This window comes from Mesocricetus auratus, unplaced genomic scaffold (genome assembly GCF_017639785.1).
Source record: "Mesocricetus auratus isolate SY011 unplaced genomic scaffold, BCM_Maur_2.0 Super-Scaffold_100014, whole genome shotgun sequence".
Classification (NCBI taxonomy): domain Eukaryota; kingdom Metazoa; phylum Chordata; class Mammalia; order Rodentia; family Cricetidae; genus Mesocricetus; species Mesocricetus auratus.
The window spans coordinates 37,359,394-37,387,109 of NW_024429197.1; the positions used below are offsets into that span (position 1 = coordinate 37,359,394).

At 42.8% G+C, this 27,716-nt stretch overlaps 1 protein-coding gene across 1 annotated transcript; it reads left to right on the top strand.

Moving 5' to 3' along the window:
* On the top strand, positions 1-27,716 carry LOC101844912 (PRAME family member 12-like). Its single transcript, XM_040757428.1, has 4 exons — positions 1-287; positions 945-1,517; positions 2,396-2,825; positions 27,636-27,716. Exons 1-4 carry the CDS (start codon positions 1-3, stop codon positions 27,714-27,716), a joined length of 1,371 nt encoding a protein of 456 aa, XP_040613362.1.

Below are 27,716 nucleotides of genomic sequence, written 5' to 3' on the forward strand. Positions count from 1 at the left end.
ATGAGCACCTACAACCCACCCACACTCCAACAGCTGGCAGTGCAAAGCCTTCTGCAGAATGAGGCCTTAACCATGTCTACTCTGGAGTACCTGCCTATTAATCTCTTCCCACCAGTGTTCAAGGAGGCCATCAATGGTGGACACATGGAGCTACTGAAGGCAATGGTGGTTGCCTGGCCATTTTCCTATCTTCCTGTGGGGGCCCTGATGAAGATAGTAGATTTTGAGGTGTTCCAAGCTGTTCTGGATGGTGTAGATATTCTGCAGACACAGAAGGTTCGTCCCAGGTAAGCAAGACCCAAGTAGACAAAAGGGGAGTTTTTTACCTGAAGTATAGGTAAGATACATGTAAGGACAGGGAGAATGTGGTCATAGCAGACAGAGGCTTCTGGTGCCAATCACTTGTAGGTCTGTCGAGCTTCTATTCATGTTGTAAGTTCAAGCAATGACAGGAGTGGAGGAGAGCTCAGAGTCGATGATCCCACACTAGAATGAGCTATCCCTGGCTCTCCTACGGACAATTTAAATTTTGGGGGTATTTTTGCTATTTGGAGAGGCATTGTCTTTTGCATTTTTGGTTTTTTTTGTTTGTTTGTTTTTGAGACAGTATTTTTCTGTGGCTTTGGAGGCTGTCCTGGAACTAGCTCTTGCAGACCAGGCTGGTCTCAAACTCACAGAGACTTGTCTGCCTCTTTCTCCCTAGTGCTAGGTTTAAAGGCATGAAATACCAGTTCACACCTTTCCTACACTTTATGTTGAAGAGACACAAGTCTAGAGTAATTGAATGGAGGGAACCAGGAAAGGTCTCCAGATGACTTTTAGGCTAAAGGTCCTTGCCTGGAAGGAGAGGTGTATGTTGGGGTCGACAATAGAGAAGCTGGACAAAGACTGTCTCACAGGGGGTTCCTGGTTTACATTATGAAATTGTGCCTTTTTCCTCACAGATGTTGGAGGCTTCAAGTACTTGACTTGAGGAATATGAACCAGGATTTCTGGGATATATGGGCTGGCAGAGACTGGCACTGCTCAACAGAGACTGAAAATAATACACAAGTATGCAATGAGCTGAGGAAGGATTTGAAGGTGCTCATGGACCTTAGCCTCAGGTTCTACCTGAAAAAACCCCATAGACACTTGTTGCAGTGGGCCCAGCAGAGGAAAGACTGTGTGCAATTGTACTGTATAAAGATGAAGATTTGTGACTCTACTATGGAGATTATCAAGCAGTTCTTGGACAATTTCCCGCCAGACAATATCGAGGAATTGGAGATATACACAAACCAGATTCTGCCCCTCATGGATTACTTCACACCTCACTTTGGCCGTATGACAAGACTTCGCAAATGCCGTCTAACTCACATCGTCTTCAACAGAAACACGGATGTAAATACCTTGGCAGACCCAAAGGAGATGTGTGCTGTCCAGTTTCTCTCTCAGTTCTGTAAATTCAACTATCTCAAGCATCTTTCCATAGATGGCGTCCGATTTTCCCCTCACCACATGCAGCTGTTGTTTGGGTAAGGAATGAGAGAGAGCTGTTTCTACTGTAACAGGAAAACTTTTCCCTTTACTTCAAGTATTATTGGGCCCTTGGGGTGTCACTGCCACTGATACAAATGTGGACTTGTATCCTACTTAACTGAGGTTAATTGGTTCAATGATCATTCATTTAGCAGTCAGACCTGGGCTAGGAGATGTTTAGAGAACTGAAATGAAGGCAGGTAATTGGGTGTGCCAGATATACTGAGTGTGCTCTGGACTTTCCTTCTTGAGATTCTGGTTATGGTAATGGGAAGGGAACAGGGCAGAGTAGTAAGTCCTGAGCTGGGGAGTACCAAACCTGCATAGGAATCTAAGGAACTCTGTACTTCGATCTGTGAATAGGGGCCTTGTTCTTCTGGTGGAGCCTGTCTCAGCCTCTAAGTCCCCTGGAGAGAAGGATAATGTTTGCACACGTTGGGACTTAGTAGATTGAAAATGATTGATAATGGAGTGAGGGACTCTCAGTTTCAAGTGTTGAGCACTGAAATCAGGAATAGAGGCTGTGACTGGTGGTCAAGACCACAGGAGGAGCTATGCAGGACACATGCCAAGATGCTGCCAGAATCTTTCTGTGATGGTCCTCTGGGTATGAGCTCCTGGCCTGCTGTGGCAAACTCTAAATCTGCTTGACAGAATGAGGATGGGGTGATGGAGATGTGTGCTCTGAGACCATCCCAGCTTAAGGAAATACCTCCTGTGTTAATTATATGAGCAGGCACCAGCAGGTTGTATCCTAAGTGCAGACCTTCAGCATTAGGCTAGACTGACTTTGCATATGCCTTTCCTTCTGTCTCAGTGTCAAATTTTTTAGTGCCCACTAACACAATGAACTGATTTCCTATTCTTTCCCTAGATGCCTGAAGACCCCGTTGGAGTCCTTGAACATCAGTCACTGCCATCTCTCCCAGTCAGACTTGAAACACTTGTCTCAGTGTCAGAGGCTCTGTCAACTGAATCACCTGAACCTCACTGATATAGTGTTGCCCAGGTTGAATGTCACACATCTCCAAGTTCTCCTTGAGAATACAGCACAGACTTTGCAGATCCTGGAGTTAGTGAACTGCAGGATGGATGACCATGAGCTCAGTGCCCTCTTGCCTGCCCTGTGCCTGTGCTCACAGCTCACCACTGTGAATTTCTATGACAACGACTTCTCCACTGCTGTACTGAAGAAGCTTGTGCAAAGCATGGCCAATCTAAGCAAAATGACTGCAGAGTTCTACCCGGCCCCTCTAGAGTGCTATGACCCCCTGGGTTCTGTCCTTGTGGAGGAATTTGCCCAAGTATGTTCTGAGTTCCTGGATATGCTTTCTGTCAAAGGGCAGCCCAAGACTATAGCTTTTGCTACAGACATCTGCCCTGAATGCTATATGCGCTGTGTTTATGACATGGAGGCCAAACTTTGTCAGTGTTGGCAACAAATAGGAAAAGATTGTTTCTGGATACTGAGAAATGAAAGTCTAGGGTTTGGATTTGCATCATGGAGTCCCAGAACACATGACTTCATACATTGTGTGATATATTGGAAACAAAATATTGTTCAGGTGATGCACTCCAAAGAGACTAGCTTGACTTGAAGTATAATGGGAGCACAGTTGTCTTGTCCAGTTAGAAAGGCAATTTTACATTTCTAACTCTGCCTCTGTCAAAACAGGATCACCACTGGTTTGCCTATATGTGACAGTTTTAAATATATGGTCAGACTAGTAACTTGGATGTTCTTCCCTCGAGTTCTCAGTCATTGATCTCCGCTTTAGGTCACAGTCAATGTGTCTTGTGACTGCATGAGTACAATCAGGGACATTATGGAACAATGCTTTCCAGTGTCAAAATGAACTGAAGTCACTATTGCATTGTCTTCCCGTCTTAATGTGTATGGCTGCTCAGTGGATAGTGTATACAGACTTTTCATAGTAACCGCAGCAGTGTAGCCCTGATCGCCTTTGAAGGTAGTTTTGGAGAAACAGGAGTTTACATCCCAGGATACTCAGAAAGGTGGTGATACACACAGCTGAAGATGACTGAAGACAAAGTTCTTACATAGAGACCTGACTGACCTGAGAACTGGTTGTTAACTGCTTGGTAGTAAGCTTTGTCTTCATTAGTAAGAGGGTAACCAAGTCTGTTATTTGTTTGTATCAAGTAGCAATAAGATACTATTTGTTATACTCTATTTCCATTGGTCTTTATTAATAAACCAAATCTTCCTGTTCTATCATGTCATTGTGATGCCTGCTAACTGCATATACTGTACTAACTGTGAATGACGCTTGATTATCACAATTGGACAAAGTTTTTTTCCAGGCAGTTTTGTCTGTGTCTTTGGAGGATGTCCTGCAGCCAAAGAGCATTATTTTTTATGTGTAAGCAGATAATATATACTTTATGTATTTCATAGGGTTTTTTTTAGGTTTTCTTATATTTGTCATGAGGACACTTTGCCATCCACAGACAAACCTGTGTAGTCAAGCCCTTAACAGGAGGGAAGACATCCATGGCCCTGCCAATGACATCTCCTAAGGTGGGTGGAAGCCAACCTCAGGCCAGACAGTGTCCTCAGAGCCTGAGCTGGAGGAAAGGTGTTGATGTCAGAGGCAGATGGGAGAGCTCTTTCCATTATCAGTCATGTGACACATAGGGCAGGAAAGAGAGTTCCCTATCTGCTCCCATAAAGGCCTGAGGAGCTGAGATAATATTAGTGGGACAGCTGTCTCTGCCTCTCTCTACCTGCAGCATGGGGGAGATTGGTCCCTATACCATGCCTGGGGAACACAGTAGAACTGACCCTGAAGCTCTGGGTGTGGGGGAAGTGCCCCTTAGGATGTGAAAGCCAGAGAAGAGTCCCTGCCACTTGCTCTTCTCTGCAAGAGGTGAACTAGCTAGAACAATGCAGGAGAGCTCACCCTGGTGATAAACACAGGTGAGAGCTGGCAGGCTAACAAACTCTCCCACTGCCCAGGCCAAGAACCAGGGTTATGTGCTGGCCCATCCTAAATCCACACCATCTATGATCTCCTGAGCACAGCTGGGTTAGCATAGTCCTGCAGCACCTCCACAAGCAAATGGAAATTCACGAAGTGTTCCATTGAGGACACATCATCCACAGTGTAGTTGATACCATGGGCATACACCCAAACCAATGATTCTTTCAGGAATGCCTTCATGTAAATATGCATGGATATAGGGGTTTACTGTGAGTCTCAGTGTGGCACACTGCAGCTTCCATGACAAAATTTTCCCTTACTCCCAGTTTTTCTTTTCCTTTTTATCTTACATTTTATTTTGTTTCATTTTGGATGGTTGCAGGGGTAGAGGACAGATTCCAGGGGGTGTGAGATGAGTGGGATCTACATGTATCAAGACAAAAATATGAATTAAAAAACAAATTTGCTTAGTGGTGGTATCACAAGGCAGAGGCAGGTAGATATCTGTGAGTTTGAGGCTAGCCTGGTCTACAGAGAGAGTCCCAGGACAGTCAAGGCTACACAGAGAAAACCTGTTTTGAAAATTAAAAATAAAATAAATTTTTAAAAGACTAAGGAAATTATAGGGTTCAGTGTGCTTTCCTTCTAGAGTCACTGGAGGTATCAGAACATCAACAACATGACTATAGATTCTATTCCTATGCTACATCAAGAATTGTAGTTAAGTGTGTGGTCATGGGGCTACAAGACTTCTCAATGGTACAGTTGAAGGGCTGAGGATTTAAATGAAGACAAAGACAACGCCTCATTCTTGCAAGGAGAATGGTATTTAGTGTAACAAGAGGGGAGCAGTAAATACCATTAGCAGGCAAGTTGGAAAACTACCAAGGTCAGGAGCTCAAATTCCCAAGGTTCTCTGACAAAGGATGGGCAAATAACAGTAATTAGCATTTATGCTTACCTGGAAAGAGGGGACAAGTGTTGTTTTGCTAGAAGATCCTGTTCACAAGCTGGTCAGCAGACCCTCAGGGGGAAAGGGAGCAACAAAGAATAGAAAGATCACAGAAAGCATGTTGACAGTGTTCTACAGAGTGAAATCTAGGACAGCAAGTACTACAGAGAAATCTTGTCTCAAAAAAAAAAAAAAGATATGCCAAGTCTTATTGTCATGGGATGGAATTACAGTTCATTTTTCTGGATTCTGTTTTCTTATCTTTTCTTTTTCTTTTCTTTTTGAGGGGACATGGTTTGTCTGTATTGTTTTGGAGCCTGTCCTGGAACTTGCTCAGTAGACCAGGCTGGTCTCAAACTCACAGAGACCCACCTGCTTCTGCCTCCCAAGTGCTGGGATTAAAAGCGTATACAACCACCATAAGGCATGGATTCTGTTTCCTTTTTTTTTTTTTTCTGTCTGGAGGTCCTGTCTAACAGTGATAGCGGAGTGTTGAAGTCATCTACTACTAGCATGTGAGATTTTTAAAAAATTATTATTTATGTTTAAATTTAAATTTAAATGAGAAACAAGGTTGCTTCACAAGTCAGTTCCAGGTCCTGCTCCGTTTCCCTCCCCTCCTATAGTGCCCTCGTCCTAACCCCCCCAATATCCCCTCATTTCCCCAGGGTGGGTGAGGCCCTCCTTGGGGGTGTCCATATTCTTTCTTTTCATCCAGGGCAGGGCCTAGACCCTCCCCCAAGAGTTCAGGGTGAGGGTGCATCTCACATTGTTGGATGGGAGTCCAAAGTCCATTTGTATATTCTGGATAAATACTGATCTACTGCCCAAGGCTCAATAGATTACATAGGCTTCCTCACTGACACCCACATTCAGGAGGCCTTGATTAGGTCCATGCTGGATTCCCAGGCTGATGCCTGGGATTCAAGAGTTAACTTTGTCAGGTCAGCTTTTTCTGGGGGTTAAACCAGCCCAGTCTTAATCCCTTTGGTCATCAGTCCTCCCTCTCTGTTACTGGTTTCCTTGAGTTCAGCTCAGTGCTTAGATGTGGGAATCTGCCTCTTGTTCCATTAGCCACCTAATGAAGGTTCTGTTTCCCAGACTCTCTGGCCATGGAATTGTAGGCTGACACTCCCCAGCTCTATGTCTAAAATCCATATATGAGACAGTACATTCCATAGTTCTCTTTTTGTGACTGTGTTACCTCACTCAGGATGGTTTCTTCTAGTGTCACCCCTTTGCCTGAAAATCTCAGGATTCCATTGTTTTTTTTCTGCAATACTACTCCATTGTGTAAATGTACCACATTTTCTCTATCCACTCTTCAATTGAGGGGCATCTAGATTGCTTCCAAATTCTGGCTGTTACAAATCATGCTGCTATGAACATAGTGGAACAGGAATCCTTGTTTTATGAATGGGCATCTTTTGGATATATGCCTAAGAGTGAAATTGCTGGGTCTTTTGGTAGGTTTATTCCCATTTTTCTGAGGAATCTCCAAACTGATTTCCAAAGTGGCTGAACCAGTTGGCACTCCCACCAGCAATAGAGGAGTGTTCCCCTTTTACAACATCCTCTCCAGCATAAATTGTCTTTGGTGTTTTTGATTTTAGCCATTCTGACAGGAGTGAGATGGTATCTCAGAGTTGTTTTGATTTGCATTTCACGGATGGCTAAGGATGTTGAGCACTTTCTCAAGTGCATCTTAGCCATTTTAGACTCCTCTATTTAAAATTCTCTATTTAGTTATGAATCCCACTTTTTAATTGGATCCTTTGGTATTTTGGAGACTTGCTACTTGAGTTCTTTGTAAATTTTGGAGATCAACCCTCTGTCAGATGTGGGGTTAGTGAATATTTTTTCCCATTCTGTGGGCTGCCTTTTTGTCTTGCTGACTGTGTCCTTTCCCTTACAGAAGCTTCTCAGTTTCAGGAGGTCACATTTATTAATTGTTGATCTCACTGTCTGTGCTACTGGTGTTATGTTCAGGAAGCTCTTTCCTGTCCCAATTCGTTCAAGGGTACCTCCTATTTTCACTTTTAAGAGGTTCAGTGTGGCTGGATTTAAGTTGAGGTCTTTGATCCATTTGGACTTAAGTTTTGTGCATGGAAATAAACATGGATCAATCTGCATTCTTCTACATGCCAGCGTCCAGTTATACCAGCACCATTTGTTGAAGATGCTTTCTTTTTTCCATTGTATATTTTTAGCTTGTTTGTCACAGATCAGATGTTCATAAGTGTGTGGGTTAATATCAGGGTTTTCAGTTAGATTCCATTGGTCTATGTGTCTATTTTTTGTCAATACAAAGCTGTTCTCAGGACTATAGCTCTATAATAGAGCTTGAAGTCAGGCATGGTGATGCCTCCTGGTGTTGCCTTGTTAAACAGGGTTGTTTTGGCTATCGTGGGTCTTTTGTTTTTCCATACAAAATTGATTATTGGTCTTTCAAGGTCTGTGAAGAATTGTGCTGGGATTTTAATGGGGATTGCATTGAATCTGTAGATTGCTTTTGGCAGGATTGCCATTTTTACTACATTGATCCTACCTATCCAAGAGCATGGGAGATCTTTCCATTTTCTGAGGGCTTCTTTAATTTCTTTCCTTAAAGATTCAAAGTTCTTGTGATACAGGTCTTTCACTTGTTTGGTTAGCATTACCACAAGGCATTTTATGTTGTTCTCTAATGCCTATGTTTTTCTGGTTGTAGTTAACTTCCTTGGGTTGGAGTTTTCCTTCCAAAACTTTCTGTAGGGCTGGGTTAGTGGGTACATATTGGTTGAATCTAGTTTTGTCATGGAATATCTTGTTTTCTCCATCTATAGTGATTGAGAGCTTTGCCGGGTATAGTAGTCTGGGCTGGCATCCATGGTCTCTTAGTGTTGTTAGAAATATCTATCCGGAATCTTCTGGCTTTCAGAGTTTCCATGGAGAAGTCAGGTGTAATTCTGATAGGTTTGCCTTTATATGTTACTTGGCCTTTTTCCTTAGCTGCTCTTAATATTCTTTCCATATTCTGTATATTTTGGGGTCTTGATTATTATGTGGTGAAGGGACTTTTTTGTGATCTACTCTATTTGGTGTTCTGTAAGCTTCTCATACCTTCATTGGCATATCTTTCTTAATGTTGGGAAAGTTATCTTCTATGATTATGTTTAGTATGTTTTCTGCCCCTTTGAGGTGATTTTCTTCACTTTCTATTATACCTATTATTCTTATGTTTGTTCTTTTCATGGTGCCCCATATTTCCTGGATGTTTTGTGTTAAGGATTTGTTGGACTTAAGATTTTCTTTGGTTGGTGAATCAATTTCTCTTTTTGTATATTCAACATCTGAGATTCTTTCTTCCTTCTCTTGTATTCTGTTGGTAATGCTTGTGTCGGTAGTACCTGACCATTTGCCCAGCTTTTCTATTTCCAGCCTTTCTTCAGATTGTGTTTTTTTTTAATGTCTGCATTTCAGTTTTCAACCCTTGCACTGTTTGCATTTTTTCTTGCAATTTTCGGTTTTTCTTGTCACCCATTTTTTGCATTTTATGAATTTTTTGGTTTGTACTTTCTTCCATTTCTTGCATTTTGTGGTTTGCATTTTCTTCCATTTCTTGCAATTTTTGGTTTGTTTTTACTTACATTTCTTGAATTTTGTGGTTTGCTTTTTCTTCCACTTCTTGCAATTTTTGGTTTGTTTGTTTTTTTCCATTTCCTGCCTTTTTTGGTTTGTTTTTTTTCCATTTCTTGCATTTTTCACTGTGTTTTTCTTCCATTTTTTGCATTTTTTGCTTTGTTTCTTCTTCCATTTCCTACCTTTTTTGTTTTTTTTTCTTCAATTTCTTGCATTTTTTGGTTTGTTTCTTCATCCATTTCTTTGAGGGATTTTCCTATAACCCATTTTACGGCCTCTATCATTTGCATGAAGGTGGTTTTAAGGTCATTCTCTTCTGCTTCATTTGCATTGGAATGCTGGAGTCTTGCTCATGTGGAGTCTCTAGAATATGGTGGTGTCATATTTGTTTTTCTCTTGCTGAGTGTGTTTTTGTATTTTCTCTTTCCCATCTCTTCTTCTAGTGGGTGAAGAAAAAGCCCCTTACTGGTCTGGTGGTTAGGGGACCGGAGTTCCCATTTGGTGGGTGCTGGCAAGTCCAGTAATCTGGTAGTTCTTCTATTCCTTGTCCTCGTTCTGTTCTTGTGAGGGGAGAAGAAGACCATGAATCTGGGATGCTTAGCCTCCAACCTGATCCCTTGGTCTCTTTGCTGGATCTGCTGGTTTCCCAGTTTTGCTGGTGGGAGAGAAGACCTGGAATCTGGGGTGCCTGGCTCCCGTTGGGATTGGATGCTCTCCCAGGCACTGGAACACAGGCCCCAATACAGGGCCTGTTCCATCTGCTCAGAGCAGAAGAGCTGGTCCGCTGGTCTATTGGATCTGCCAGTCTCCTGGTCTCATTAGTGGAAGAGAGGACCCGGAATCTGGGGTGCTTGGCTCCCACTGGGATTGGAAGCTCTGTGAAGTTCCCAGGCAATCCCCAGGTGCTGGAACACAGGCCCAGATGCAGGGCCTGTTCCACCTGGTTCTCTGAACTAGGATAAGAAGACCAGAGAATTTTAGAGAGGTAAAAACTAGGCCCGGGTAACACCTATAACTTGGTCTCCCTAAAAAGTGAAGTTAAAATGTAGCTGTAAAACTGCGAGCTTACTTGACATACTCTTGGCTCTGGGTTCTCTCTCACCACCACCAAATGTTTGAAAATCAATCCAAATGGGAGTGGGTGGTGCAAACCTTTAATCACAGCATTCCAGGCACACAGATCAGCAGATCTCTGTGAGTTGAAGGAAAGCCTGGTCAATGTATTGAGATCCAGGCCTTCTAAGACTCTATGGAATCGACCTAAAAAAATGAAAGAAATAAAGTAAAAGAAAGACAGCAAGGAAGGAAGGAAGTTAGGATGAAAGAAAGAAAGAAAGAGAGAAGGAATGGAAGAAGGAAACAAGGGGAAAGAAAGGAAGGAAGAAAGGAAGGAAGGAAGAAAGGAAAAGAAGAGAAATCCATATTGGTCACGGATGCTGGAATATAAGTAATCCTGGTAACAATTTAGAACTGAACCAGGAGAATGCGAGCCAGCTCCTAAGGTTATAATTGAGCTAGAACTGGAGTGTAAAATGGCATCAGCCAGTCTGTAACTCATTTTGTATGAAAGAATGCTTAGAGCTGAGAGAGCTGCGGAGCAAAGTTGTACATAGTAAATATGTATCGCTCCCATTGTTGATAAAATCCAATTGACTAATGGCTAGGCAGGATTTTGGGGCCGAGAGAATGCTGGTAAAAGGAAGGGCAGAGTCAATTGAGTTGCCCAGAAGACAGAAAGGAGGCAGGACATGAAATGGAGGCAAAACCCACAAGCCTTGGAGCAACACATAGATTAATTGAAATGGGTTAATTTAAATTGTAAGAGTTAGCTGTGTTGGTGATGCAGGCCTTTATTCCCACCACTCAGGAGGAACTAGCAGGTACATCTCTGTGAGTTCAATGCCTGCCTGTTCTACACAGTGAGGTCCAGGACAGGATACAAAGAAATAAAGAGAAAACTAGTCTTGATAAACCAAAGAAAAAAGAGTTGTAAGAGTTAGTTAGTCTGCTGGCATGATGGCTCAGCTGTTAAAACCATTGAGTGCTCACCCTGATTGTCTGGGTTCAATTCTCAGAACCCACATGGAAGCCAGCAACTGTCTGTTCTTCCAAGATATGACACCCTAACAGGGACAAACATTCAGGCAAAACATGGATATACATAAAATAAGGATGAAAATTATATTAAGAAAAGTTAGTTAGCAAGAAGTTTGAGCTAATGGCTGAGCCTTTATAATGTGGTACAGAAAGTCCTCTCCAAGCTGCTTTCTGTGGGTTTGAGCTGCTAGTGGGAGCTCCCACAACAAACTGCATGGTGGGTTTGGGGTTTTGCTCATCCAGACAGAAAGGGTTACACATACTCAGTAAAGACAGATCAAACAAATGAAAACAAAAACAAAAACAACAAACAACCTACACAGGTTGTTTAAACAGGCTACAGTATGATTAAAAATATACAAAGGCATTGGAGAGCAAAGGAGGATATAAACAGTAATAAAAATATGCTTAGTTTTACTATAACAAAGACCCCAGAGAAGCTAGACCCCTCTTCCAGACACAGATGGAAGCAGATGCGGAGTTCTGTAATGAACCATAGACCCCACCTCCCAGCATACAATCAAAGTGAGGTAGATCAGCAGCAATATGAACAAAGGATCAAGATCCTGATGGGGGAACCCAAGCATCAGCTGACCCGAGCTAGTTAGAGATGACTGGCTCTGCACTGTCAACTGGGAAACCTGCATAGGACTGAAGTGGACCCCTGAATACAGATGGCATTGGTCTGCCTTGGGCAGTATCCGAGGGCACTGGCAGTGGGACTAAGATCTAACTCTAATACATGAAATGACTTTGACTTTTCTAATCTATGGAGAGATTCCTTGCTCAGCCTATATAATGCATCTTGGTCCTGCCTCACAAGATGATGGACCAATTTAGTTGTCAACCTAGTGGAGGCCTTGCCCTCTCTGAGGAGCAGAAGGGAGGTGGGATTGGGGAAAAAGTATATTGCCTGTATATGTGCATGTATACTCATGCATCTTGTGTGGACATGGAGGACAGAAGTGGGAGGTAGGGACAGTTCTATGCTACCATGTGACCGTTATCTAAAGAAAAAGTGATTGAGGCCTCTGAGTCATCTGCCCAGCCTCAAACCAGACTATGTTTGTTTTGCTATTTGTTTTTTTTTTAGACAGGGTACCTATGTGTAACTTCATGGGCTTTCCTGGAGTTTGCTTTGTGGGCCAGGCTTCCTAGGAAATCATAGAGATCTGCCTTCCTCTGCCTGCTTCTGCCTCCCAAGTGATGATCTTGGCCTTAAAACTGGAGGAAGAATCTAGATTACATGAGCCTCCACCCCCACCACACAAGACACTGGGGGGAACATGGCTAGAGGGATTCCCCTGAGCATGGGCAGAAACAGGGGTCATGGGAGAGGGCAAACAGGTGCCCCCATCATTGTAGGCCTAAAGATTGATGCAACCCCCATTGTGGTACGAGAATATCCTATGAGCAAGGAAGCTCCAGAGGGAATCAGACCTCACATCAAAGACTCCTGCAACTAGATATTTTGGTTCCTTGCCAGCCTCCCTGGAACTTTCCATTGCTGCCAGTTAGGAAGCCAGGCACCAATGATCACCGGCCAGTACAAGATCTAAGAGAAATTAACAAAAGGGTGCAAGATATCCACCCTATTGTCCCTAATCCTTATAACCTGCTCAGTTCTCTCCCTCCTGACAGATGATGGTACAGGGTTCTGGACTTGAAAGATGTGTTCTTTTTCCTGGGACTACATCCTACAAGCCAGGTGACATTTGCTTTTGAATGGAGAGACCCAGATCAGGGACAGGCTGGACAGCTGACTTGGACACGTCTGCCTGGGGGATTCAAAACTCTCCAACTCTCTTCGACGAAGCCCTCCATCGATAATTGGCTCCATTCAGGTCAGAAAATCCTCAAGTTACCCTGCTTCAATATGTTGATGATTTGTTCCTAGCTGCTGTAACCGAGCATGAGTTCAGACTGGGGACTGAGAGATTACTGACTGAGCTGGGTGAGTTGGGGTACAGGGTTTCAGTAAGGAAAGCCCAGATTTGTCAGACGAAAGTAACCTACTTGGGCTACACTTTTAAGGAGGGGAAGCAATGGCTGACCGAAGCTAGGAAAAAGACCATGACACAAATCCCTACTCCTGCAACCACAAAGAAAGTGAGAGAATTTCTAGGTACTGCAGGGTTGTATAGACTCTGGATTCCAGGTTTTACCACCCTGGCAGCCCCATTCTACCCCCTCACTAAGGAGACTGGGACTTTCTCATGGACCCTCGACCATCAGAAAGCCTTTGAAGAGATAAAGAGGGCTTTACTCAGTGCACCAGCCCTAGCCCTGCCAGACCTGACAAAGCCATTCACTCTCTATGTAGATGAAAGGGCAGGGATAGCCACAGGATTCCTAACTCAAGCCTTGGGACCATGGAAGCGAACTGTGGCCTACCTGTCAAAGAAATTAGATCCTGTAGCCAGTGGATGGCCATCTTGCCTAAAAGCCATTGCTGCGCAGTAGCACTGCTTCTCAAAGATGCCGACAAACTAACTTTACGTTAACAGACTGTAGTTGTAGCCCCACACGCCATGGAAAGCATCATCAGACAACCGCCTGACCGCTGGATGACCAACGTCCGCATGGCTCACTATCAGAGCCTCTTGTTAACTGAGAGAGTGCTGTTTGCACCCCACTGGCTATCCTAAACCCTGCCTCCTTGCTGCCAGAGACAGACTACTCATTACTGGTACACCAATGTATGGACATTCTGGCAGAAGAAACCGGGACCAGGAAAGACCTCACTGATCAGCCATGGCCAGGGTGCCCTAATTGGTACACGGACAGTAGGTAGCAGCTTCATGGTTGAAGGTAAGCAGAGAGCTGGGACAGCGGTAGTAGATGGTAAGCAGACCATCTTGGCCTGCAGCTTACCCGAGGGAATGTCGGCCCAAAAAGCTGAGCTGATCGCACTAACACAAGCCTTGTGCCTGGAGAAGAAAAGGCTATCAACATCTACATGGATAGCAGGTACACTTTCGCGCAGCTCACATACATGGGGCAATTTATAAACAGAGGGGGTTACTCATGTTGGCTGGAAAGGAAATTAAAAACAAAGAAATCTTGATCCTGTTAGAGGCCATACATTTGCCAAAGAAACTGGCCATTGTACATTGTCCCAGCCACCAAAACGGCCAAGACATCATAGCCAAGGGAAATCAAATGGCTGACATGGCTACCAAGCAAGCAGCTCAAGGAGCTAGGATCCTCGCAGCTGAACAAAAACTAAGGAACCTAAAGACTGTTATGACATTAGAGAAACTAGCTTCAGGTATACCCCTGAAGATCATAAGCAGATGGAGAAACTAAAAATTGTGCATGGCTATCCCCCCATGGAGTAACTGAGACAAAGACGGCAAATCCATACTACCCAAGAGGAGGGATGACACTATGTCACCAGTTTACATCAACTAACTCATCTGGGGACAAAGAAGCTAAAGGACATCATACGTCACTCCAATTATCATGTCATGGGCCTCTCAGACATTACTAAAAAAGTAGTTCAGAATTGCAAGGCCTGTGCCTTAACCAATGCTGGACATCACCTAGGTGCCCCCTGCAAACGCCTCCAGGGAGACAGGCCAGGAGCATACTGGGAGGTTGATTTCACAGAAGTTAAACCAGCAAAATATGGTAACAAATATTTATTAGTTTTCATAGATACCTTCTAAGTATGGGTAGAGGCTTTCCCTACAAAGAGGGATTCAAGGGGCTTTTCTAGCTTTAAATACTACCAATCCCAATGCTACCTCATCTTGCTGGCTTTGTCTTGCTGCTGGTCTTCCTTATTATGAGGTAACTGCCATCTCTGGTACCGTCACCTCTGTGGCAGATCCAAATCAATGGTCCTGGGGCTCCCGAAATAAGTCTCCCATTTACTGAAGTCTCAGGCTCAGGATTATGCCTAGGGACAGTACCTCACTCCCACCAACACCTCTGCAACAGCTCAACTGTTATGGTAACAAAGACCAACCCTTATCTGTTACCAAGTAACAATAGCTTGTGGGCATGTAGTACTGGGCTTACCACTCTGTGTCTCTACTGTTGTGTTTAACCAATCAAGAGACTTTTGTGTTATGGTTCAGCTGGTTCCTCGTGTCTAATACCACCCGGATGAGACAGTCAGAGATGCCTGTGATTATAACCAAAGAAGGTACAAGAGGGACCGGTATCCCTCACCTTAGCAGCAATGTTGGGTTTGAGCATAGCAGCAGGAATTGGTACCAGAACTACAGCACGTGTTAAGGGACCCCAAGACCTCCAACATGGCCTGAATACTCTGCAGGCTGCTATGACACAGGATATCAAAGCAACTAGAAAGCTCTGTTGCTAAGTTAGAAGAATCTCTCACCTCCCTGTCTGAGGTAGTTCTGTAGAATAGAAGAGGCTTAGACCTGCTGTTCCTTAAGGAAGAGGGACTAAGTGCTTCCCTTAAAGAAGAATGTTGTTTTTACATTGAGCACTCTGGAGCTATCAGAGATTCCATGAGCAGGCTCAGAGAAAACTTAGAAAATGCAAACGAGACTGGGAGGCCACACTAAACTGGTTTGAGGGCTGGTTCAGCAGATCACCATGGATGACGACTTTGCTTTCTGCCCTGATGGGTCCCTTACTGATCTTGCTTCTTCTGCTGACTATAGAACCTTGCATAATTACTAGATTAATTGCTTTTATTAGACAAAGAGTTAGTGCTGTACAGATTCTTCTGCTATGCCAACAGTATCAGAGATTAGAACAGGGCAATGCAGACTATATAAAGTCAAAATTTAGTTGTGCAATTATAAGATTAGAACTGCTTACTAAAAGAATTGAGGAATGAGAGATCACAACTCAACATTTTTAGACCCCTAGTGACTAGCCCATCACAGAGTCACTTGCTCTTCTGCCCTCTCCTGAGAAACCAGAGACCTCAAGTTAAAATTAAAAGATAACCCTCCTTTATCCAGGAACTAGCTCACCACATTCCTGCTCATTGTTTAATTGTACAATGCCCAAAGAATGCTTGCTTGAGATAAACTTCCTGTTAAGACATAAGCTATTATTTAACTTCTCACCCTTTATGTTTGCCTAACTCCCCCATTCGGTTATTCCCTTTTAAAAACCCCTGATTGCAGCTACTAAGGGTCAAACTCCTCTGCCCCTGAGAGGGTCATGAGCTCGGCCCCAGTGCACTGGTTCCCCAAATAAACCTCCTGTGCTTGCAGCAAGAATGGTCTCTCTTGAATTATTGGGGTGTTGGCTTATCCCAAGACTTGAGTGAGGGTCTCCCCACTCTGGAGGTTCTTTCAAAACCACAAAAGCCAGTTGAGACTACTATACCCAGCAAACCTTTCAATCAATATAGAGAAAACAAGACACTCCATGACAAAATCAGATATATACAATATGTATTCACTAACCCAGCCCTTCAAAAAGAACTAGAAGGAAAACTCTAATCCAAGGAAGTTAACTACAACCAGAAAAATACAGGCAATAGATAATCCCACTTACCAACAGCCAAAAGAGGAAAGGCGTGGAAATCTACATACAGTTCCACAACCAGCAGCCACTCCAAAACAAAAAAGAATGAACAATCAAAGGTCATTAGTATCCCTCAATATTATTGGTCTTAACTTGCCCATAAAAAGGTACAGGGTAACAGAATGGATTCAAGGACACAATCCATCCTTCTGCTGCATACAAGAAACACATCTCAGCTTCAAAGACATATATTACCTCAGAGTTATGGGTTTGGAAAAGATTTTCCAATCAAATGAACCCAAGAAACAATCGGGGGTAGCAATCCTGATGTCTAACAAACTAGACTTTAAACTGAAATCAATCAAAAGAGAAGAAGGAGGTCATTTCATATTCAGCACATGAAAAATCCACGATGATGAAGTCTCAATTCTGAACATCTATGCCCCAAAAAAGGCACCCTCATTCGTAAAAGAAACATTACTAAAACTCAAACCACACATTAAACCTCACACATTTAAAGTGGGAGACTTCAACATCCCATTCTCACCACTACAAAGGACTACCACACAGAAATTTATAAAAATAAACAAAGGAACTAATAGAAGTTATGACCCAATTGGGTTTGACAGATATCTATAGAATATTCCATCCAAACAAAAACAAATATACCTTTTTCTCAGCACTACCTGGAACCTTCTCAAAAATTGACCACATACTTGGCAACATATCAAACCTCAATAGGTACAAAAATTTGGAATAACTCCAAGTATCTTATCAGACCACCATGCTTTAAAGTTAGAATTCAACAACTGTTGTGAATGCCTCATTACATTGATCTTTTGGAGCCAATCATGTACTTTCTAAAGTCTAAAGATTTATGTAATTGGCCTTTAGCTTTAACAAGGGAGCCTTCTGAGGGTACTCAGAAGAGAAACAGCATAGGTAGAACATAGGAACTCTGTGACCCAAAAAGCTTGTCCAAACAACCAACCCTAACCATCACCTAGGCTAGGGCCAATAGCCCACCCATTCCTCTCCCTCCTGAACTTTTTACCTTGCCAATATACTGCTCTATGTGCTTAAACAACACCCTGCTATGTGCATACCTGGTGCACAAAGAAGCACTCTCACTCCCTCAACCCCCTCCCATTTTACTGCTCTACTAAGTATATTAACTGCCCTGAGAAAAATAAAAATTGGCCACTGGATCAGATACTTGTCTTTTGGCCCTTCTTTCATGTCTTCTAGTCCCCATTCCCGGACCTTAAGTCTCTTGCTACATGTTGAAATCCTGCGGGTTGGGAACAACACAAATTGCAGAAACACAACAAACTCATGAAAATAGAATAATATGCAATGACACCATGCCTGGGTCACAGAAGAAATAAAAAAGAAATTAAAGACTGCCTACAATTCAATGAATATAAAGACACAACATACCCAAACTTATGGGACACTTTGAAAGCAATGCTAAGAGGAAAATTTATAGCATTAAGTGCCCATATGAAGAAACTGGAGAATAGTCACACTAGAGAATTAACAACAGAACTGAAAGCTCTAGAACACAAAGAAGCAAACTCACCCTGGAGGAGTAGATGCCAGGAAATCATCAAATTGGGTGCTGAACTCAGTAAAGTAGAAACTAGGAAAACAACACAAAGAATCAATGTAATGAAGCATTGGTTCTTTGAGAATTCAACAAGGTAGACAAACCTTTATCCAAACTCATGAAATGGCAGAATGTGAACATGCAAATTAATACAATCAGAGGCGAAACGGGAACATAACATTGGACACTGAGGAAATACAAAGAATCATCATGTCATACATTGAGAAGCTGTACTCCAAAAAAATTTAAAAAATGGACAAATTGTGGATAGATATCACCTACTAAATGTTAAATCAAGAACCGGTAAGCAACTTAAATAGACCTATATCCCCTAAGGAAATAGAAACAGTCATCAAAAGTCTCCCAACCAAAAAAAGCTCATGGACAGATGCAGCATTCTACTGGAAATTCAAAGACCAGCTTATACCAATTCTCCTCAAAGTATTCCATGCAATAAAAGCAGAAGAGTCTTTGCCAAACTGTTTTTACCAGTCTTCAATAACCTTGATTCCAAAATCACACAAAGATACAACTAAGAAAGAACTTCAAACCGATATCCCTCATGAACATCGATGCAAAATTACTCAATAAAACAATTGCAAAGTAGACCCAAAACCACATCAGAAAACTCATTCACCATGATGAAGTAGGTTCCATCCCAGGGATGTAGGAATGGTTCAACATAGGATAATGCACCAGTGCAATCCACAGTATAAACAAGTTGAGAGACAAAAATCACATGATCATTTCACTATATGCTGAAAAGCTTTTGACAAAATCCAACACACCTTCATGATATAGGTTTTAGAGAGATCATGGATAACAGGAACTTACCTAAACATAATAAAAGATATATACAACAAACCAACGGCCAACATTCAATTAAATGGAGAGAAACTCAAAGGAATTTCTCTAAGATCATGAACAAGACAGGGCTATGCACTCTCTCCATACCTCTTCAGTATTATACATGAAGTTCTACCCAGAGCAATAAGACAACCAAAGGATATCAAGGGAATGTAAATTGTAAAGGAAGTATCAAACTTTCACTATTTGCAGATGATATGATAGTTTACATAAACAATCCAAAAAACTCTACCAGGAAACACCTACAGCTGATAAACACCTTCAGGAATGTGGCAGGTTACAAGATAAACTCAAGAAAATCATTAGCAGCCAGGCGGTGGTGGTGCACACCTTTAATCCCAGCACTTGGAAGGCAGAGGCAGGGGGATCTCTGTGAGTTCGAGACCGGGCTAGACTGACAGCCACCAAAATAATACAGAGAAACCCTGTCTCAAAAATAAATAAATAAATAAATAAATAAATAAATAAATAAATAAACTGCTATTTTCTGGGTGTTGGTGGCACACGCCTTTAATCCCAGCACTCGGGAGGCAGAGGCAGGGGGATCTTAAGTTCGAGACCAGCCTGGACTACCAAGGGAGTTCCAGAACAGCCTCCAAAGCCACAGAGAAACCCTGTCTCAGAAAAAAAAGAAAATCAGTAGCCCTTATATATACAGACGATAAAAGGGCTGAGAAAGAAATCAGAGAAACATAACCCTTCATAGTTGCCACAAACAACATAAAATACTTTGGGGTAACCATAACCAAAGAAGTGAAAAACCTGTATCACAAGAACTTTGAGTCTTTTTTTAAATTTATTTTGCAGTTTAAATTTAGATAAGAAACAAGGTTGCTTCACAAGTCAGTTCCAGGTCCCTCTCCCTTTCCCTCCCCTCCTCCCGTGCCCTCCCACAAATCCCCCCATTATCCCCTCATTTCCCCAGGGAGGGTGAGGCCCTCCATGGGGGTGCCCATAGTCTGTCATTTCATATAGGGCAGGGCCTAGACCCTCCCCAAGAGTTTAGGGTGAGAGTGCACCTCACATTGTAGGATGGGAGTCCAAAGTCTGTGTGTATACTCGGGATGAGTACTGATCTGCCCTCCAAGGCTCAATAGATTACCTAGGCCTCCTCACTGACACCCACATTCAGGGGGTCTTGATCAGTCCCATGCTGTATTCCCAGGCTGATGCCTGGGAGTCAAGAGTTAAACTTTGTCAGGTCAGCTGTTTCTGGGGGTTATACCAGCCCAGTCTTAATCCCTTTGGTCATCAGTCCTCCTTCTCTGTTACTGGATTTCTTGAGTTCAGCTCAGTACTTTGAGTCTTTAAAGAAAGAAATTAAATAAGATACCAGAAAATGGAAAGACCTCCCATGCTCTTGGATAGTAAGAAAAATGGCAATCTTGCCAAAAGCAATCTACAGATTCAATGCAGTCCCCATTTAAATCCCAGCACAATTCTTCAAGAACAATTAAATCCCAGCACCTTGCAAGAACAATTCTCAACTTTACTTGCAAAGACAAATGACCAAGATAGCAAAAACAACCCTGTTCAACAAGGCATAGTCAGGACACATCACCATCCCTGACTTCAAACACTATTATATAGCTAAATCCTGAAAACAGCTTGGTATTGGCACAAAAATAGACAGGTAGACCAATTGAATCAAATAGATAACACTGATATTAGCCCACACACATATGAACACTTGGTTTTGGCAAAGAATCTTAAACTATACAATGGAAAAATGAAGGCATCTTCAACGAATGGTGCTGGCATAAATGGATGCTGGCAGGTAGACCACTGCAGACAGATCCATGTCTATCGCCATGCACACAACTTAAGTCCAAAATGATTAAAGACCTCAACATAAATCCAGTCACACTGAATCTGTTAGAAGAGAAAGTGGGAGGTAACCTTGAATGAATTGTTACAGGAGACAGCTTCCTGAACATAACACCAGTCATTGAAGTCAAAAATTAATACATGGGACTCCTGAAGCTGAGAAGCTTCTGAAAAGCAAAGGACACATAGTCAGCAAGACAAAAAGGCAGCCCACAGAATGGGAAAAGATATTAATTAACCCCACATATGACTGAAGGCTGATCTCCAAAATCTAAAAAGAACTCAAGAAGCAGGTCTCCAAAGCACCAAAGGATCCAATTAAAAAATGGGCTACAGAACAAAATAGAGAAATCTCATTAGTGGAGGATACCAAAAAGGCTGAGAGACACTTAGGAAAGTGCTCAACATCACTAGCAATCAGGGAAATGCAAATCAAAACAACTCTGAGATACCAACTGACTCCTGTCAGAATGGCTAAAACCAAAAACACAAATGGCTGTTTATGCTGGAGAGGATGTGGAGAAAGAAGAACACTCCTTCACTGCTGGTGGGTGTGCCAACTCCTACAGCTACTATGGAAATCAGTATGGATATTCCTCAGGAAAATGAGAATCAGTTTTCCACAAGAACCAGCAGTTCCACTCTTAAGCATATATTCAAAAGATGCTCATTCATACAACAAGGATGTCTGTTCTACTATACTCATAGCAGCCACATTTTTTATAGCCAGCACCTGGAAGTGACCTACATGTCCCTCAGCTTAAGAGTGTATAATGAAAATGTGATACATTTACACTGTGGAGCACTAATATCAGTGGAAAAACGATGTAATCTTTAAATTTGCAGGCAAATGGATGGACCTAGAAGAAACCATCCTGATTGAAGTAACCCAGTCACAAAAAGAGAAACATGGTATGTACTCACTCATGTATAGATTTTAGACATGAAATAGGGGACTGTCAGACTACAATCCTATTGCCAGAGAGGCACAGAAACCAGAAGGACCCTAAGAGTGATACACATGGTACCGCAGAGAAGGAGGAATGATTCAAGATCTCCTGAGCACATTGGGAACACAGGGTAGGGAACAGTAAACCTAGCCAGGAAAAAGAGAGGGGAAGAAGAGGAGGGGAGAGGAGAACATGGTGGAGTGGGAAGGTTGAGTTGGAGCAAGAATAGGGGAGAGCAAGATGAGAGATACCATAATAGAGGGAGTCATTCTAGGTTTGAGAGGAAATCTGTCACTAGTGAGCTCTCCAGAGATCTACAAGGATGGGACACCAACTGACAAACTAAGCAGTAAGGGACTTTAAATTCCCCTCCCTAATAATGATTTTGAGGACTATGTTAAAGAACATCCTAGAACCTCCATCCAGTGACAGACAGAAACAGAGGCAGACACCCACAGCTAAACATTGAACTGAACTCCTAGAATCCAGCTGCAAAGAGGGAGGTGTGATGAGCAAAGGGCCAAGATTGGGCTGGTGAAACCCAGAGAAACTGCTGACCTGAACAAGTGGGAGATGGTGGACACCTGACAGTTGGCTGAGAAGCCAGCATGTGACAGATACAGACCCCCTGAATGTGTGTGTCAGTGAGGAAACCCAGGCAATCCATGGACCTTTGAGTAGTAGACCAGTATTTATCCTCGGCACACGAATGGACTTTGGGTAGCCATTCTACAATGAGGGATGATCTCTCAATCTGGACACATAGTGGAGGACCTGTACCCTCCCTGGAACATAATGACAAACTCTAGAGATCCCCCATGGAGGGCCTTGCCATCCCTGAGGAATAGAGTGGGGATTGTTGGGGGGCTTGGGGCAGTTGAATGGGGGAGTGGCCATCGAGGGGCGAAAGAGGGAGCTGGGGTTGACATGGGGAGCAAGCATGTTTCTAATTTAATTATATAGTAAAAAGTGTAAAAAATTTCCAAGATACGCTGAGGAGAACAGAATTACCTTTAGCATTGGAGTTCATTTTTCTGGATTCTGTTTTCTTATATCAATTTATTATTCATACTTTACTTTGTATTTTTTTCAAGACAGGTTTGCTCTGTGTACTGCTGGTTGTGTTGGATATCAGTCTTTAGATGGGACATACCTCCAACTGAGAGATCCATTTGTCTCTCTCTCCTGAGTCTTGGGATTAAAGGTTTGTGCTAGCTCTGCCTGTCTGGTTATTCATATCCTTCAAGTGTTGATCCTTTTAATCATGGTGTTTAATTTATTAGCACAAGATCATTTTTTCACAATTATTCAGGGGCAGGAACGAGGGTGTGATTCTTTGGAAATATGGTGGGCAATATGCCTCAGACCCTACGCTGCAAAGAAACAGTATTAAAATTTTTATGAAATAAACATACAAGCAGACTGTATGTATTGAATATACACTCCCAAATGAATATAACGTGTATAGAGATAGATAAGATAATAACAGGAAACACTGAGTGGCCACCCTCTCCAACCCCAGGGTCACAAGTCCCTGTCTGCTCATTCTCTCGATCTCAGACCCCTACTTTTCTAACCAGTTGTAAAACTGACCAAGAAGAGTCCAAGATTTGGAACCTGGAGAGATATCTCAGTGGTTAAGAACACTAGCTGATCTTCCAGAGATCCTAAGATCAATATCCACCAGTAATGAGATCTGGTAGCCTCTTCTGACCTGAAGGGATCTATGCAGACAGAACTCTGTATGCATAATAAATAAATAAATCTTTAAAAATTCATTTAAAAAATCCAAGATTAAGCCGGGAGTTGGTGGCGCACGCCTTTAATCCCAGCACTCGGGAGGCAGAGGTAGGCGGATCTCTGTGAGTTCGAGGCCAGCCTGGTCTACAGAGCGAGTTCCAGGACAGCCTCCAAAGCCACAGAGAAACCCTGTCTCGAAAAACCAAAAAAAAAATCCAAGATTAGCTTCAGTGTTGAAAATAACCTGGAATGTAAGATTGCTTTAATTGGGGGAATTCTTGGATGCCAGCAAGGGCTGGTGGTGAATACCTATGGTTCCCTGAACTTGGAAGGGAAGGCAAGAGAATTTTAGAGAGGTGAAAACTAGGCCTGGGTAACACCTATAATTTGGTCTCCTTAAAAAGTGAAGCTACAATGTAGCTGTGATAGCTGTGAGACTTAGAGCTTACGTAACATTCCCTAGGCTCTGGGTTCTATATCACCACCATAAACATTTGAAAATCAATCCAAATGGGAGTAGAGGTGCACAACTTTAATCACAGCATTCCAGGCAGACAGATCAGCAGATCTCTGTGAGTTGAAGGACAGCCTGGACAACTTATTGAGGTCTAGGCCTTCTAAGACTATATAGAATCATCCTAAAATAAAAATGAAAGAAATAAAGGAAAGGAAAGACAGCAAGGAAAGGAGGAAAGGAAGCTAGAATGGAAGGAAGGAAGGAAGGAAGGGAGGGAGGGAGGAAGGAAGGAAGAAAGGAAGGAAGGAAGGAAGGAAGGAAGGAAGGAAGGAAGGAAGGAAGAAAGAAAGAAAGAAAGAAAGAAAGAAAGAAAGAAAGGTAAAGGACAGAAATCCATACTGGTCATGAATGCTAGACTATGTGTAACCCAGGTAGCACTTGGGAACTGAACCAGGAGAAAGTGGGCCAGCTCCTGTGGTTCTAATCAAGCTGGAACTGGAGTGAAAAGTAGCAAAATCCAGTATGTAACTCATCCTTTATGAAAGGATTCTTAGAGCCCAGAGAACTGTGGAGCAAAGTTTCCACTGTGAGTAAGTATCACTCTCATTGTTAGGAAACGCCAATTGACTGATGGCTGGCAGTATTTTGGGGCAGAGAGAATGCTATTAAAAAGAAGGGCAGAGTCAATTGAGTTGCCCAGAAGACAGGAAGGAGGCCGGACATGAAATGGAGGCAAAACCCACAAACCTTGGAGCAACACATAGATTAATAGAAATTTCAAGTGTAAGAGTTAGCCGGATGTTGGGGGTTCACGTCTTTATTCCCAGCACTCATGAGGGAGAGGCAGGTGGATATCTGTGAGTTCAAGGCCAGCCTGGTCTACAGAGTGAGTTCCAGACAGGCTACGAAAAGATACAGAGAAACCCAGTCTTGATAAAGCAAAAAAAAAAAAAAAAGCAGTTGTAAGAGTTAATTAGTATGCTGGAAAGATGGCTCAGCAGTTAATATTATTGCGTGCTCACCCAGATAGTCTGGGTTCAATTCTCAGAACCCACATGGAAGCTAACAACTGTCTGTAATTCCAAGGTCTGACACCCTAGTAGCTACACACATTCAGGCAAAACATGAATGCACATAAAATTAGACTGAAAAATTATATTAAGATATGTTAGTTACTAAGAAGTTGAGCTATTGCCTAGCATTTATAATATAGTACAGAGAGTCCTCTCTCAGCTGCTTTCTGTGGGTTTGAGCTGCTAGTGGGAGCTTCCCCAGCAAACTGCATCATGGGTTTGGGGTTTTGCTCATCCAGACAGAAAGGGTTACAGATGGTCAGTAAAGACAGTCTAAACAAACAAAGCAACAAAAAAAACTCAAAAAAGCTAGAGTGTGATTAAAAATGTACAAATGCCTGGGAGAGCAAAGAAGGATAGAAACAGTAATAAAAGCATGTTTAGTTTTAATATAACAAAGACCCCAGAGTACCTAGACCCCTCTTCCAGACACAGATGTAATCAGATGCTGAGTTTTGTAATAAACCATAGGACCCACCTCCCAGAATACAAACAAAGTGAGCAAGATCAGCAGCAATATGAACAAAGGATCAAGACCCTGATGGGGGAACCCAAGCATCAGCTGACCCGAGCTAGTAAGAGATGACTGATTCTGCACTGTCAACAAGGAAACCTGCATAGGACTGAACTGGGAACCCTGAGTACAGGTGGCATTGGTGAGGCGTGGGCAGTATATGAGGGCACTGGCAGTGGGACTAAGAACTAACTGTAATACATGAACTGATTTTGAGTTTTCTTTTCTCTGAGTAGAGATTCCTTGCTTAGCCTATATAAGGCAGGAGGCAGCATCTTGGTCCTGGCTCACATGGTGTTGGACATCCTAGTGGAGGCCTTACCCTCTCTGATTAGCAGATATGAGGTGGGATGGGGGAAAAGAGTTATCGCCTGCATATATGTATGTATACTCATGCATGTTGCATGGGCATGGAGGATAGAAGTGGGAGGTAGGGACAGTTCTGTGCTACAAGGTGACTGCTGGGAACAGAGACTCTGTGATCTAATAATCAAGCCATCTGTCCAGCCTCAAACTAGACTCTTTTTGTTTTTCTGTTTTGCTTATTTTTTCCAGACAGTGTATCTATATGTAACAACTCTGGCTGTCCTGAAGTTTGCTTTGTGTACCAGTCTGCCTTGGAACTCATAGAGATCTGCCTTCCTCTACCTGCCTCTGCCTCCCAAGTGACTCGATTAAATGCGTGTTTCACCATGTTCAGTTCCTAAACCGGTCTCTTAATGTATTTATTTGAGGTGAAAAGCAGGAATATTCTTTATGACTTTGAGCTGCAAGGCCACCCCAGGTAACAGCTGGAGAGAGGTTTGGGTGGGATCAGAAAACACCCTGAATGAACACCTGTGATTCAGCTTGTGGAGAACTCTGGCCCCAGGATTCAGGCAGTGACTCAGAGACTTCTTTGGTCCCTTTTGGCATTGTGGTATCTATTATCCATTTAATTTAGATATATCTCTTATTGTGTGTGTATGAGTATATTCCTGCACGTATGTATGTGTACCACATGAGGGCATAGTGCCCTGTGAGTTTAAGAGATGCCATCAGGGCCCCTAAAACCGTAGTTGTGGATGGTTGTGAGCTACTTTGTGAGCATTGGGAACAGATCCTGTGTCGCTGGCAAAAGCAACGAGTTCTCTTCACTGCTCAGCCATCACTCCAGCCTCCAAGTTCGTCCATGAGTTCACACTTGAACCAGAGAATAGTAGCCTCTATTCTGTACATCTCATGAACTTATTATTTTGAACTACGTAGATGCAGATGAGGGTATGTCGGTGTGAAAGGGAGTTACAGGAAGTTTTTACATGTCTAACATGGGTACTGGGAACTAAACTCAGGTTCTCCTCAAGAGTATTGTATGTTATGAACAGATGGGACATTTCTCCAGCCCATGCATCTGTTTATTTTGTGTGTATATGCACACCACAACATTCTTGCATGGCCTGCTGGAGGAGGTTGAGGAGAACTTTGGGAGTTAGCCCTCCCCTTAACCTTCATGGGCCCCAGGAAATAAACTAAGGGTACCAAACTAGCAGCCAGTTCCCTTTAGTGTTGTCACAAGTTCTGCCACCAAAATTGTTAATAAATAAACCAATGAGAGTTAAAGTGGTTCAAAAATTCTCCGTTGTTATCTGCTTTTCCAGGGGAGTGAGGAACAAGGACTAGGTTTAGGGACTCATTAGTGCATTAAGGATAGTTCACATTTGAATGCTTTTATTATATATCTAAGGGGCTGACAATCCTTCAGAACAGGACAGGGACTTTTGTCCCTCTCTTGTTGGCCCTTATGTGCTGGTTTTCAGCCAGGTGTTGGCAGTCCTGAAGAACAGGACACACAGACACAGTGGTTAAGTCACCAATTTCAACACCCAGGATATGGGGGAGAGAAGTTCTGGAGTTCAAGGCCCATCTTGGCTATGTTTTCAAAAAGACAGGCAGGGTGGGATGGAGAGAAATGAACTAGCAATGTGCTCTAGATCCTACTCCCTTTGCTCTGTGTTGTCCATAGTTTGCTTTAGCGATCTTTGATGCGCCCACAGCGCCACCTCCTGGTCACTTCCTGAATCGCAACCATCGGTACTCTGGTTAA